Here is a 15742-nt window from a genome sequence, read left to right on the forward strand (position 1 = left end):
ATGTTACGAGAAACGTGGTGTGAGGGGGTTTTGTCATTGTGTGAACACCAGAGAGTGTACTTAACGCACAGCTAGAGGGCAGCACCTGCTGCACACCCAGGCTGCACACCCGTGCCCGAGTGACGGGACTGAACACTGGAGCGACTGTAACACAGGGTAAGCATTTGTGTACCGTGCGCGGTGGCGCATGCCTGTAATCCTAGCACTTTGGGAGGCTGAGGCGGGTGGATCACAGGGTCAGGAGTTTGAGACCAGCCTGACCAATATGGTGAAACCCCGTCTCCACTAAAAGTACAAAAATTAGCTAGGCATAGCGGTGTGTGCCTGTAATCCCAGCTACTCAGGAGGCTGAGGCAGGAGAATCGCTTGAACCCAGGAAGCAGAGGTTGCAGTGAACTGAGATCACGCCACTGCACTTCAGCCTGGGTGACGGGGTGAGACTCCGTCTCAAAAAGAAAAAGAAAAAAGAAAAGTTACAGTCAAAATGTGGCATGAAAGATAAAGAACGGGACGTTGTGTAGGCGTACATTACGTCCCTTTACCGCAAACGGAGCTTGCAGGACTGGGCGAGTCAGGGAGGGAGTGCGGCGAGAATGCGGAGGCCCAGGACACGACTGACCTACGGACTTTATAAACTCACACTGGCGCATGACGTTTATAAAAATACTATTCTTTCTTCAATAATAAAATTAACCTTAACTTATTGTAACATTTCTACTTTATAATTTTTTTAATTTTTAAAAATTTTGACTCTTTTTAATAACGCTTAAAACAAAAGAATTGTACAGCTGTATAAAAATAGTTTCTTTCTTTACATCCTTATTCTATAAGCTTTTTACTAATTTTATTTTATTTTTACCTTTTTAGATTTTTTGTTAAAAGCTAAGACACACACAGTAGCCTCGGCCTTCTTCCGCCTCCACGCCTTGTCCCCCTGGAAGGTCCTCAGGGCCAGGAACACGCAGGGAGCTGCCACCTCCTGTGACACCAGTGCCTGCTTCTGGACACCTTCTGAAGGGCCCGCCTGAGGCTGTTCACAGTTAACTTTTTTTATATAAGTAGAAGGAGTACATTCCAAAATAACAATAAGAAGTATAGTTCGTACATAAGCCAGTCACACCGCATTTATCATCACGTGGAGTATCACGTGGTGTGCATGACTTTCATACAGCGAGCGGTGCAGTGGGTGTGTTGACTCCAGCCTTCCCACAAACACCTGAGTAACACGCTGTGCTGTGATGTTACAATGGCCCTGATGTCACCAGGTGATGGAGATTTTTCAGCTTCATTATAACTCTATGGGATCACAGTCATATATGAGGTCCACTGTTGATCAAAACATCGTGCGTGCATGACTGTGTATGCGGTGAGCACTAGGTTTAGTGACTGTATAAAGAATAAGTGTGTATTCTCCAGGACTACCCACATTCTGGAGGCCAAGCCAGTTGCCCTGCGTGGTACGTGGAAGAGGCTTTCTTGTAGCAGACCACAGGACAAGACCGGGAGGCCACCGGCAGCCTCTGACAGGAGCTCCACGTAGCAAGGGCCTGCTGTGTGCACCAGGCAGCTCACAAACATCTATTATTACTATTTGTAGGAAGTAGAAAACTTTCTCTTCAAAGTTTCCTTTCTTGTTAAAGAATAAATCCTAAATGTGCAGATAACTCCTTGCTAAGCCCCATTCTATGTAGCCTTTGAACATGCCATGCTTACAGGCATGTAGTACATTCTATGTCCTTGTACTTTAACCAAGATATCTGTGCTGGACGTGCTCACAGGCATGTCCCAGCTCTCCACTGCTTTTACCTGTTTAGAAAAGTTTTAAGTTGTTAGCCAATCGGATTTTAGTTTAGATTGTGAGGTCTGGCTCCAGCCAACAGAGATCAGACACAGCAGTGAGGACGACCCCAAATGCACAAGGGATAAATATGTTTGCTTTCCTTTGTTCATTGTACTCTCGTGGCAAGCTGGCTAGCGGGGACACCCTTCCTGTAGTCCAGGAAGTAAAATTGTATTGCTGAAAGATCTTTTGTCTCAGTGCTAATTTTTCTTTGCGGCACCGAGCATCTGTTTCCAACATTATTAGAAACAGGGTCTCACTCTGTCACCCAGGCAGTGTGACAGAGTGGAGTGCAGTGACGTGATCACGACTCACTGCAGCCTTGACTTCCCCAGGTTCAAGCAATCCTCCCACCTCAGCCTCCTGAGTAGCTGGGACTAAAGGTGTGTAGCACCATGCCCAGCTACTTTTTGTATTTTTTGTAGAGATGGGATCTCAACACATTGCCCAGACTGGTCTCAAACTCCTGGGCTCAAGGGATCCTCCTCCCTTGGCTTCCCAAGTGCTGGGATCACAGACCTGAGCCACCATACCCGGCCACAAACAGTATTTTTATTTCTCACAAGAATCCTGCTAGGGATATAATCATTACTCATATTTCACAATGAGAAAGCCTGAGAATCTGAGAGATTTTTAAAAACCTCTCCACGGTGACCCGCCTGGGACATCAACCCGCACACATGGTGACGGCTCTTATTGTTCCCACCCGCAATGAGCCGACCAACCCCGTCTCCTATAATTGCATCTCAAGGCATCTCTGTTACCTGGATCAGCCAGGCAGGGACCTGGGGAGCCCCGGGAGCGGGGAGAGCGGGCAGCTGACTCGAGGGCCACAGTGGCTGTCCTGGTTAGGTTGATGGCCACTGGGCCCTCCCACCAAGCCTCACCTGCTCTGCTATCCGTGAGGTCCCTGCCTGCACTGGGTGGGGATTGTGGGAGCTTTTGCAGGGAGAGGGAACAGAGGGGAAGGGAACCAGGAGCAAGCAGAGGAGACGAGAAGCAGCTGGAGACCCCAGGAGGAAGGGGAGGGGAGGCGATGGGGGAGAAAATGGAAAAGAGGGTGAGAGAAAAAGAAAGCTTTGTTTTGCTCAAGGGGTGGGTTCAAATGTCACCAGCTGTTGCTCCAGGGTCCCTGGGGGACCCCTCAAAGGAGGAGGAAGGGGGTGGCACACTCTGAACTATCTTGAGGTGTCACGTGGTTGATTAACTTACTCACAGTGCTGAATCGGACGGGAGCGGTAATACCAGAAACAGATCAGAATGGCCCACGGACCCCCAAGCCCCGGAGGAAGTTGCTCTGGAATCCGCGCTCGAGGATCAGAAGGGCAGTATAGGCACTGGCTCAGAAAATGGGGCCTTCATGCATCAGAGAATTTCTAAAGAAGGAAGTGGGATTGGAGTGCCGGCATGAGAAGAAAGACACCTTGGAAACACAAGTGCCCACATGTTAAAGATGTTCCTGCACCCCGAGCCTCATGCCAGGCGGCCTGCAGACAACTCTGCCTAAGAACAACGGTCCGCAGACCAGAAACTGCCTGAAGAGACATGAAACTAGAAGGTTTTACCCAACCCGGCACACAAGAAGGCCCCAGTGCCAACTCCGGGAGCAGAACCTCCACACTCTCCACCCGGAGGCACAGGTAATCCACAGGCCCCTGGAGAGCACGCCAAACACCCTTTCCAGGAATCCGCCCGTCTGCCTTGGCCTTGCCACCAGTGTGGCCAGGAACCCCGGAACCCATAAACTAAGTGTACTGGGAGGACACAGCGCTCTGGGAAGAATAAATTCACAAACACCAGACTTCGTCTCTGTCACCTGATAATCTTGAGTGTTTTTGAGGCCCCACGTTGCCAACAAGGGCCAATGTTCATTGAGCACGTGATTGTAAGCAAGATAGACACACAGCTGAGACCCAAAGCCGTGTGTGGCCGCCTCCCCAAAGCGGGTGTCCCGAGAGCTGATGTAAGGCCACATCCGTCCCTTGAGGAAGCACTTCCTAATATTCCCATCTTCCGATGGGAAGCTGGTGGCACTGGCCCCACCCCACCCTGGAAGGCAGAGGCCTTGGATTTTCTGGGGTGACGGGACTGGGCCATTGGCTAACACATCTGCTAAGCCAGTCGGCTTGGGCTGGGAGAGCGATGAGGGTGGAAGCAACAGAAAGGTTGGCCTAGTGTCATCCACTCTGCACTCCCGCCACCGAGCTAAATGACACCAGGACCCCTCACAGCAGATGCAAAAGAATCTCTCAACTAAATACAGAGCTACTATTCAATGCAGCAATCCCTACTGGTTCTGTCTCCAAAGGAAATGAAATTATTCCATCGAAGCTACCTGCACTTGTACATTTACGACAGCAGTATTCACACGAGCAAAGCTACGGACTCGAGCTACGTGTCCATCCACAGGGAAATGGATTTGAGAGATGGTATATGCACAGAATGAAGTGATATTCGGCCATAAAAAGGATGGAACTGGAGCTCATGATCTTAAATGAAAAAAACCAGGCCCAGAAAGTCAAACATCGCCTGTCCTCACTGGTACGTGGATGCTGAAAACGTGTACACGCACACAGAGAGGAATGGGGGCAAGGCGCATGTGGATGGCGGACGGGGCAGGGAATGGGTGTGCTGTCCGTGACTCACCCGAAAAGCCCCAACTTGACCGCTGTGTAAACGATGCGTGTAACAAAGTTGCACATGGACCCTGTAAATCGGTACAAAAATAATAATAATAATTAATAAACAGGAATCTTTCATGCAGTGATCTCCCCAGGGCTGGTATTGCCTTAATGAAATGCTGTCAACTTCCTCCCTCGAATATCCTCAAATGTTAGCAGTTACCAAAGCTACCCTCAGGCGGAAGCCAGAAAACACAGAAGCAAAGAGTTGGGAGAGAGTTTTTGGCTTACCCAGTCCGAGCCCCGTCCCTGCTCCCCTCGGAAGTAGGAGATGACCGGCTGCAACACACTCATTTCAAAAGCAAGGGGTCCGTGAAGCGTTTGGTCAAAGAGAAAGGATTTTGCAACTGCAATCTGAGGTCACGTATCACTCCAAGAGGTTTTTAGGGCTAGTCATTTGAGTTTTTATAAAAAGGACCAAGTATCGAAGTTATGAAGTGATTGCGAATTCTGAAATGTACTTACGTGCTATACTTTTTTATTGCTTTTAGAGAAACCTGAAAGTATTTGATAAATTTTTTCTCTTAGAAAAATTGAAGGGACATTAAAACTGCCCAGCATGGTGGCTCACGCCTGAAATCCCAGCACTTTGGGAGGCTAAGGCGGATGGATCACTTGAGGTCCAGAGTTCAAGACCAGCCTGGCCAACGTGGTGGAACCCCATCTCTACTAAAAATACAAAAATTAGCCAGGCATGGAGGTGCGTGCCTGTAATCCCAGCTGGGAGGCTGAGGCAAGAAGATAGCTTGACCCTGGGAGGAGGGGGTTGAGGTGAGCCAAGATGGCACCATTGCACTCCAGCCTGGGCAACAGAGCGAGACTCTATCTCAAAACAAACAAACACCCCAAAGACCCTGCATGTACACACACACGTACACATTCACACACATACACACAGTCATACATGTGTACACATGCACACTGCCATCATCATCTCTGTGCTAATGAAACCAAAATGAAATGTAGCAGATTTTAAGGGTTTTATTTAAAGAAATTGTATGTTAGACCATTGAAAGGATAAAAAGATGATTCAGACGGCCCAGGATTTCATGAGCGATGAAGCTGACAGACGGTGGAGTTTCTCCTTTTGTCTCGGAACACCCGGTGAGCCTGATGTATTCGCTGGAGCAGCGGCTCTTAGTAATGGCAGTCTAGAAATTTAAATGCAAGACGGTTGGTAAGGGAATCCCAGAAATGGGGGAGCCTAGGCTGCGAAGCTGGGGTGCACGTCGCTTTACCAGGAGCTTCCTGCTAAAGAAGGAGCCCCTCTCCCGGGGAAAGGGTGTAAAGGGACCCAGTCCCCCCTCCAGGCTAGAGGTTCCTCTGTGGGGTGCATTCTCCCCAGACAAGCAAATGTGTTCTAGGTGGACCTTTTGTCCTATAAAAAATCACTTGGAAAATGCTGAGCGTTAAACACTTTGCTCTTTGGAGTACTTAGAAGAAAAGGAAATAAAAAGGCACCCTTCAAGGACCAGAGCGCTCTTTCCCTGTTTTCCTGGATCTGGATTTCTGCCTGGGCTTTTTTTATCTTGCCACACTCCGTGTCAGGAACACACAACAACTAAGCGGGTGGGAGACGTGGACCCGTTCACCTCTGCGCGCGGGCCCTCCCGGGACTGCCCCGGAGCAGGACTTTGTGGGCCACGTTTGTCACTGGGGGTCATGTGGGGGAGGACGGGGAGGCCTCGGGAGGAGGGTCCGGGTCTGCTGGAGTTGGGCCTCTCTAGTACCCGGAGCAGTGCAAGACACTCCAAACACAGATTGAATGGCGATAAGATAGGCGACGCCGCGGAACGTGGCAACACATGGGGGGGCCACAGGGAGGAGCTGCTGTTTCTGGAACCATCACAGATGACGCGGTGGCAATGCTGGGGGCTACACATTTACGGAGAAGATGCTGTCTTTGCCGAGAACATTCTGGAATTGCCTTCAGAATCCCAGGGGAGGCAGGGGCTCCTGCTTCGATGGCATTGAGCCTGCGACGCAGCCTGCAAGACTACCTCCCCAGGGACTGTGGAAGTGCTGGCCCTGGGACCACCTCCTCCAGGGACTGTGAAAGTGCCGGCCCTGGGACAGCCTCCCCGCACCCCACCTCTACGGATGGAGAGAAATCACGTGTCCAGGAACCAGATGGAGCACCCCCAGCGGCGTTACCTTCCACAGACTTCGGGAAGAAGCACCAGGGCACTTCGAAGATGAGGTTGGAGAAGCAGCACTTCCGAGAGGCGCACTCCTCGGGGCTGATGCCCGGGTAGCCACAGTTTGTTCGGGCAGAGACCTCCATGACGCACTGCTCCGACTCTGCAACGGGACAGGCACAACACAGAGACCCAGTCAGGCCTGCAGTGCACTGGACAGCTCCACCCCTTCCTCCTCTGAAAGCATGGCTGATTTGCAGCCTCCGGGGATCATGAGGGACTGCCGGGGGCAGCATCCCCTGGGACCACGTCCCACAGGGACTGTGGAAGTGTTGGCCCAGGGACAGCCTCCCCCGGGGACTGTGGAAGTGTGGACCCCTGGGACTGCCTCCCCCAGGGACTATGGAAGTGTCGGCCCCTAGGACCACCTACTGTCAGCCCCAGTGACACTTGGCTGGCCTGTCCTTCCCAAAGGTGGGGCCCAGTGTGGGGTGGTCACAGTCAGAAGTTCTGGTGTCCCCCGCCTTGGGGAAATCACTTTGCCTCTCAGGACTCAATGTTCTCCTCTGTAAATGGGCTGGCCCCCATGCCAAGGAGAGAAAAGGTTTTTGGACACCTTAGAAGGATGGAAAGCATTTGGACACAGCACTGACACTCAGGGACACTGCCATTCATGAATAGCCCAACATCTGCCTGGTTCCCTGTGGGGCCTCACAAGCCTCCCAGCAACAATCTTGGGAGGGAATCGCCCTTCCCCCAAGGGCACGCCCGGTTCCATGCACACAGGTGCACAGCACACGTGCAGCCTTCTTTTGAGCACTCTTCAATGTTATGACGTGGATCCTGATCACATGCACTGACATAAAACTCATTCCCAAAGACCCCTAGAAGGTTTCACTTCCTTCCCTAACATTTGAGGTCCGTCAGCCCCTATGTTACTGCTATCCTATTAAATACCTTCATTTCCCTGTTGAAGCTTCTTCAGAAGTCACATTTCAAAAGGTAGAGGAGATCTATTTTTCTTTCTCAACTAAAGTAAAACTGATGGGTTCACAAAAACACGTCTGCTGAAGAAACTAATGGTGTAGAAACGGGATGGGGGGGACATTTTCATCTCATTGTTGGCTGACATGGGCTACCTCTAGACTAACAGTCCAGGCTAGCCCCAGACTAACCAACCTGGCAAACCAACCTGGGCTAGCCCCAAACTAACCAACCTGGCTAACCAACCTGGGCTGGCTCCAGACTAACCAATCTGGGATAACAAAAGGCTAACCAACCTGAGCTAGTTCCAGACTAACCAACCTAGGCAGCCCTAGACTAACCAGCCTGGGCTAGCTCCAGACGAACCCACCCAGGCTAGCCCTAGACTCGCAGCTGGGCCTCCCGCAGCCCCTGCTCTGGGCTCCACCTGTGCAGCTGGGTCCTGGGCTGCCGACTGCTGGCCCAGGAAAAGGGTGTGGCTTCTCTGGAAGATTACCTTGGTTTGGGAGGGGGTGGAAACACCAGGGGACCCCACCGACAGTGGAGTCGAAACAGCATCCATTGTCAAAGCACTGGTCACTGGTGATCCCTGGGAAGCCGCAGTTCTTCCTGTTATGAGGACTCATCCTGGAGCACTGGCAGGGGGCTGTGGAAAGACCCCCGTCAGCCCTGCCCTGGTACCCCAGCCCACGCTGCTCCTCCTCTCAGGGGCTTTAGGGGATGCCTCTACTGTCTGGTTGCCACACAGAGAAACATGAAGTCTTATCTTGCCCATATTTGAGCAATGCAGTTGCCTCCTGAGAAGCTGATGGGGCTTTGCTGACATTTTTATGTTAGTTTAAAATATTTAAAAGACCAAGTATGGCAGCTCACACCTATAATCCCAGCACTTTAGGAAGCCAAGGCGGGTGGATTGCTTGAGCTCAGGAGTTCAAAACCATCCTAGGCAACATGGCGAAAACTTGTCTCTACGAACAATAATGAAAAAAAAGTTAGCCAGGCGTGGTGGTCCACACCTGTGGTCCCAGCTCTCAGTAGGCTGAAGTGGGAGGATCACTTAAGCCCAGGAAGCTGAGGTTGCAGTGAGCCAAGATCACGCCACTGTATCCCTGCCTGGGCTGCCAAGTCAGATCTTGTCTCAGAAAAAAAAAAAAAAAAAAAAACCCTTCTAGAAGAGGCTGAACAGATGGACCCAAGGCCAAGATCGAGGGGACAGGGGGGTGCTCTGGGACTCCGAGGACCCTTGGTGGGAATGGCCTCCTGACCCTGCACGGGGTCTGCTGACACCTGCGGTCACACAGCCTTTCCCTCGGAGGGAGGCCCTTCTCAGAGACCCCCATCCCAGCAGCGGCAAATCCCACACACCTTGACACACCTTGTCAAATGCCTTTATAGCAATTTCCCCTCTCAAGTTAATTTATGGTCGTGCTTTTATTTTTCTTTAAGAGAAATAAAGAAGGCACTTAAGAAGACCCTCTCCTTCCCGTCACTTACAGGGTTTCTCGGCCCCTGCCAGGGCACAGAGCCCCAGGACAAGGAGCACTGCCAGGAGCTGGGCGTCCCGTGGTCCCATGTCCAGCTCAGCTGCAGCCCAGGGCGGCTTGCAGAATGCAAGCCCTCCACCAGACGTGCTTTATAATCTCTGCTCTGTTTGTCCAACAAGCACAGATAACCTTTCTTCCCTGCCCCACGGCCCCAGCCTTTCCACCGTGGAGGCGAAGATGAGGCAAGGGACAGCCGTGCCCTGTGCAGGCGAGGCTTCCGGGCCGGGGTGACTCTCTCCCTGCTCGGTGAGGCCTCTTCCTGCCCTGGCCAGGGAGTTGGGTCGTGCCAGGCTGCCAGCGTGGAAAACCGGCCACGTGCAGGTCTGGGGCCGGGCACACACAGGGTCACACCCAAGAAGGGATAAGCCATGCATTTCTACTGATAGAGAGTGTGGGCACCACAGGAATCTAGAAAGAACTGGGGCCAAGTTTACTGGGGAAAATGAACAGGCCAGCAGGTAGCATGGAAAAGACCCCTCCCCGAGGAAGGGAAGCATCTCAGAGGAGGGAAGATCTGCTCCCGGGGCTGTGTTAGAGCCTCCCCAGCCACGGCATGAAGCCTCTTGTCCCATCTTCAGCAGGAGGGGCGGCTCTCCATGGAGACAAGCCTGACAGATCCAACAGAGCAGCCTGGGGTGGGCAGGTTTTAATAATTTCATTTTCAGCCCACCCCTGAAAGGGGTTCTTTTTGTTCCATGGAATGCCGTGCAGCTGGTAAGAGATGGCACCTGGGACCGTGCCCGGGGCGGGATATGCAGCACTGCCCTGCTCCAGGTGGGATGTGCTGGAGAAGGAGTCTGCAAACTGGACAGAGAGGACACAGCCAGTGGGCCGACACCCCAAAAGAAAGGGGAAGCATGGTGGGAAGGACAGAGGGACACCCGACATTCCCGAGGCCAGGGAAATGACAAGGGTTTGCCAGTCTATTTCTGATGGCTGAGCAGCCAGGGGCCCAAAAACACAGGGAACCCAGAATCCTTGGTCTGCCACAGGGCTGTCCTTGGGGTCTGGAGAGCAGGTTCCGTCCTCCCAGCCCACGTCCTCCAGGCCCCCGTCCTCCCAGCCTCAGTCTTCCCGGCCCCCGTCCTCCCGGCCCCCGTCCTCCTGGCCCACGTCCTCCAGGCCCCCGTCCTCCCAGCCTCAGTCTTCCCGGCCCCCGTCCTCCCGGCCCCCGTCCTCCTGGCCCCCATCCTCCCAGCCTCAGTCTTCCCCACCCCCGTCCTCCCAGCCCCCGTCCTCCTGGCCCACGTCCTCCAGGCCCCCGTCCTCCCGGCCCCCGTCCTCCCGGCCCCCGTCCTCCAGGCCCCCGTCCTCCAGGCCCCCACACAGAAACACCAAGTGCCCACGGAGCTGGGAAATCATTACACTAGATGGGACGCCTGCAGTCTAGTGGCATTGCTAGTTGAAAGTGGAGCTGTGCACAGCCTCCACGACTGTACTCGGTGGCCACGCCCCATCACGTGGGCTCAGGCTGGGGGGCTGGACATGGACTTTGAGCCCCAAGTCTTCACCCTCATGCAAAACCATCCTCCTTGGAGGTGCGGCGGGGAGGGGAGCCATGTCCAGAGTCCCGCCTTGCTGTCATGTCCCGAACTTGGTGCAGCCTGTCCCCTTTGTTAGGGGTTTCAGCACCAAGTTCGAGTTCACTGTCCCGTCCTGCTAAGACTCAGTCACATCCCAGCCATCTTCAACATTGCGGTGGGCGCTTCATCTACATTCACAGTCTCTCAAATTTTATTTTCCTCATCTCTAGGAGCTCCCATCCCCACGCTACTTCTGCCACCCTCCTGTGACCACACTCAGGACTCGAGCTCCACCTCTGAAAGAGGGTATGCAAATGCCCTTTCTGCCCAGGGTGTCTTAAGCTCTGAACATTCTCTCCGTTACTGCCAACACGCCTTTGCCTAAATCCTAAAGCCCTCCGACCCCCTAACCCCCCAGCTTCCCCTCCGGGAGACCCTCCTATCTTTCCTTCCTTCCTTCCTTCTTCTCCTGCCTGACTTCACCCACCATCTTCCCCTCTGCTGTCCTGCACCACCGTCTCCATGCCCACACCATCTGCCCAGCGAGGCTGACACGTGCCATCAATTGTTGCCACTCTAAACACATGATCTCAGCGCCATCCGGCACTTGGGGCTGGCGCCCTCCTTCTTTGTGACTAACCCTCTGCATACTTCGGGGATGATACTGTCCATCAGTTCACATAGAAAGTCAACAAATGGGAACCACCACAGAGATCACACAGGTAGACTTCTGCCTTTGACGATCGGGTCACTGGTACCAGGCTAGCTTCCCACCGTAAGTAACTCTAAAACTACATGAAGTCACGGTCTACAGATACTGAGCAGCAGGCAGTGCCAGACAGCGATCTCTGAGAGGAAACAGTGTGGGGAGCCCCATGGTTTCCTGGAGACGCTCTCCAGACCACAGCACAGGGAGGGGAGACTGATGAGTGCTCAGCCCCATCGGGCTGAGGAGACAGAGGCCGGAACAGGAAGCTTCTGAGGCAGGCGGGTTTTCAGGGTAAGAGAAGGGAGCTCCAGAAGTATAAACGGGGATCCTTTGAGCTTTTCATGAAATACTACACTGTTCATGCCACAAAGCCAGGTGAAACAGCTCCTGGGGACAGAACAATCACTGGGAAGGCTGAACTGAGCAACTAGTGCAGGCTTCATGGGGCCGGAAATCATTTGAGCTCTGAGCAGCCAGAGGCGCTGACCACTTTCAGCGTTCCATAACGGCCATGCCATAAAAGGAAGCCTGATCGTTCCAGGGGAAAGCTACTAGACACCTGTTCTAACAAATCTTTAACACAAGTCTTGCAAGAATCAAGTTAACCTGTAAGTAAATTAACTGCTTGTATGAGTTTGCTCAGGTTGCTATAACAAAATACCACAAATTGTGTGGCTTAAACAACAGAAACGTACTCTCTCACAATTCTGTTGGCCACAAGTCCAACACAGGGTGTCGGCAAGTCTGGTTTCCACTGAGGCCTCTCTCTTGGCTGCAGATGGCCAACTTTTCCCATATCTCCCATGGCCTTGCCACTGTGCACGCACATCCCTGGTGCCTCTCTTCTTACAAGGACATCAGTCAGATTGAATCAGGGCCCACCGTGACAGCCTCATTTTTACTTGATTATCCCCTTTAAGACTTTGTCTCCAAATGTAGTCATATTCTTAGGTGATGGAATTTAAGGCTTCATATATGAATTTGGGGGGAAAAAGTCAACCAATATCATTACCTAACAGAGCAAAGCTTTCAACACTATCAGCGAAGACAGTAAAACCTAAATACACAACATAACATCCCTATAATGTCTAACACAAAATCAGAAGTTACTAGATGTGTGGGGAGAATTAGGAAACATGGCCCATAATCATTAGAAAAATCAGGGAACGAAAACAGACTTAGAAATGGCATAAAATGTTCAAAGATTGAAAGAAAAAACATAATATAATAAAGGAACAAAAAGGAATTTCAATAGATACATGGAAACTAAAAATTAGCCTGGTACAAATTTTAGAAATAAAAAATACAACATCTGAAATGAAAAATACACTGTGTAGATTTCAGATTAAATGCCGTTAGGTCCTGCAGACCATTAGGTCAGTTTACTTGAATGAAGCCAGTGCAAGACAAACTATCCGAACTAAAGCATGAAGTGAAAATGGCTAAACAAATAAACAGGATTCCAATGACCCGTGAGACAATGTCAAGCCGTCAACATTCATGCAATTGATGTACCAGTAGGACAGGAGAGAAAAAATCGTTTAAAGAAGCACTTGATCAAGAATGAGTGTTGAGTAAATACTCATTAGATTGTGAAGTTGATGAGAAGTATAAACCTACAAATCTTAGAGGCTCCAAGAACTTCAAGGAAGATAAACACCAAAATAAAACCACATCAAGGCACAGCATGATCCGACTGCTGAAAATCCAATGACTTAAAAAACTCTTAAAGCAGCTAGAGAAAAAGACTGCTATGGTTTGAAAGTGCCTTCCAAACTCACGGTGAAGCTTAATCCACACTGTGGCAGCATGGAGAGGTGAGGACTTTAAGAGATGATTGATCATGAGAACTCTGCATTCATGAATGGATTAATCCACTCATAAATTAATGGATTCGTGGGATGTTGGATTCATGGGTCATCGTGGGAGGGGACCTGGTGGCTTTATAAGAGGAGAGACCCGAGCTAGCACATTAAGCTGACCTGAGCACAGTGCCCTCACCGTGGGATATTCTGGGCTGCCTTGGGACTCATCTGAGACCCCACCAGCAAGAAGGCGCTCAAGAGATGCAACCTCTCAACCTTGGACATCCCAGTCTCCAGCACTGTAAGAGATAAAGTTCATTTCTTACAAATTACCAGTTTCAACTTAGCAACAGGAAATGGGCAAAGACAAAGGCATACGGCACGGAGCGGAACATAATAACAATGATTGACTTTCTCCGATAATGCGAAGCAGAAGACAGTGGGATTACATGTGTAAGTGGCTAGGGGAAAGCCAGAATTCCACGCTCTGAAAATGTCCTTCCAAACAATTTTCAAGTGAACAAAAGTTTTCAGAAGCTCTCACTTGCAAATCTGCTCTTCAAGGAACTTTAAAGAAAATTTTTAAATGCTTAGGCTGAAATCATGAGCACCCCGTGACACAGGAGGTGAATTCTCCAGGTTGCTCCAGCCAGTTCCCACCTGGCCGAATCTGTTCAATTATGGCCTCTGCTTGGCCTCTGTCAGCATTCGAGTTTACAACCCTGTCCAGTCTGTGAGATTTCTCACTTGGTTCACTACAACTGTCTCCTAACTAGACTCTAAAATGAACATGGTTTTGTCCCTACCCAGGAAAAAAAAAACAAAAAACCCTTGCTTACTTTCTGTAAAATAAAAACCTATGTCCCTTCTCTGTCACCCCGCTGGCTCCTCACAGCCTGGAGGGTAAAGACCAAACTCCTGAGTATGAAAAGCAAGAGCCTTCATGAATGAACTGGGCTCCACATGTGCCACCACCTCCATTATCACACGTGCGTCTGCGTTTCATCTTGGAGCCTTTGCTCATGGGTGCCCTGCCCCCACAGTACCCTTCCCCTACTCGTTGCCTTGCTAACATTCATCTTTCCCTCAGCTCTTGACTCAGGAGTCAAGACTTCCTCCAGCAAGTCTTCCTCTATTTCCTCCAGAGTAAAGATGGGTGCTCTTTACCCAGTTCCCCACGGTGCCCTTTATCTATCTGAATCATAACACTTAGCCGCACCCACACTGTGAGTGAATTTTTTACTTTTCTGGGTCCTTTATTAATTGTACCAAAGGTAACAGCTAACACTTATGACAGGTTTACTTGTGCCAGGCATTACTCTAAGAATTTTGCTTTCTGCTATTTTTACTTTTTTTACTTTTTTAAATCATTACATCAATCCAAAGGAAGCCTAAAAGGATCATCCTCATTTTGTCATCACACAGGCAGAATAGTTTGCCCGAATAACACAGCAAGCAAATGCAGGATGAGATCCAGAGTCAAGCCCATGCCTCATTTGTTTGTGTCCCCAGAACCCACCCTCGTTCTGGCACGTGGTAGACTGAATGAGGGCAGTCAAGTGGAGAAATGGATGACGGACATCCCAGGAGTTTGGGGAATAGAAATTTGCCATTTATTTCTACGCACTCTTATATTATAGTCTTAAGCTGTCTAAAAATAAAATGTAAAAATAACAATGGAAGGAAATATTTGTGTTCGATTTTTCTTAATGAAATCTTACAGAAATGAGCCTTAATCCTTTTTCCTCACTCTATAATCTTGTCCTGAAAATAAGATATTTAGTATATCTGTTTTTGGGAGACAATTCTCCATGAATTTCTCACATTTGTGCACATCCTGTGAATAAGAAACTATCCTTATGGTGTAAGACCTAAAATTAAGGCCCAATATTAAGTGCTGCCTTGACGTCTGGTAAAATAGAGAGGGCCTCCAGCAGCCTGACCAGCAGTTCCCCTCCCATCTCTGCTCCCACGGATAAGGTCCCCTAGCCAAACAACCCTCCCTATCAAGGCATCAGGCACCGTGCCTGCTTATCCGTGAGTAGTAGATTTCAGTTTTCTGCCAGCCCACAGAATTATTTAAACAAGTCAATTGCATCCTCCTGTAGGAACCGCTGGCCACCACACCCTCTTGATATTAACCAAGCCTGCTTCCCACAGCCTTTGCTTGTTCACTCTGCTCCTGAATGCACCCTCTGTGCGGCCCCACATGGCACAGTGTCCTTAGCCCCTGGGCTGTAAGGATATGGAACTCACAAACTGCTATTGTTCTCACCTATGTGGTGTTGGGGGTGGTGTGTAATCCCCTCACCAATGAAACGCATAGGAGGCAATTAAGACAGTCCTTTCTTCCAGATCTCTCTCCAAGGATGTCTGTGTCACAATGTCCGTGTCACCACAAAGTGGTGTCCTTATGAGAAAGTGGATAAGGTGCCTCCTTCTGGAGCAAAGAGCAAGGGAGCTTATTGTCCCTTAGGAGTCTTGTATCCTAAGGCCAGGGCTTCTCTCCTATTAGGCA

General features: G+C 50.5%; 1 protein-coding gene across 1 annotated transcript; it reads right to left on the reverse strand.

The window, feature by feature from the left end:
* Window positions 1–5484: 5484 nt before the first annotated feature.
* On the reverse strand, window positions 5485–9253 carry TFF2 (trefoil factor 2). The gene is made up of 4 exons (XM_012447402.3): window positions 9138–9253; window positions 8140–8289; window positions 6676–6822; window positions 5485–5672 (listed from the first exon to the last, which is right to left on the reverse strand). The coding sequence occupies exons 1-4, from the start codon at window positions 9214–9216 to the stop codon at window positions 5659–5661; spliced, it is 390 nt and encodes a 129-aa protein (XP_012302825.1). The 5' UTR covers window positions 9217–9253; the 3' UTR covers window positions 5485–5658.
* Between the last annotated feature and the right edge of the window lie 6489 nt (window positions 9254–15742).

This window comes from Aotus nancymaae, unplaced genomic scaffold, assembly GCF_030222135.1.
Source record: "Aotus nancymaae isolate 86718 unplaced genomic scaffold, 86718_ANA_hifiasm-v0.15.2.pri h1tg000022l_1, whole genome shotgun sequence".
NCBI lineage: Eukaryota > Metazoa > Chordata > Mammalia > Primates > Aotidae > Aotus > Aotus nancymaae.

Coding starts and splice junctions, on each gene's coding strand:
- TFF2 (XM_012447402.3), bottom strand. CDS start 9,216: ATGGGACCACGGGACGCCCAGCTCCTGGCAGTGCTCCTTGTCCTGGGG. Junction 8,290..9,137: donor GGCAGGGGCCGAGAAACCCT/GTAAGTGACGGG, acceptor GTCTTTCCACAG/CCCCCTGCCAGTGCTCCAGG. Junction 6,823..8,139: donor CCACCCCCTCCCAAACCAAG/GTAATCTTCCAG, acceptor GTCCCGTTGCAG/AGTCGGAGCAGTGCGTCATG.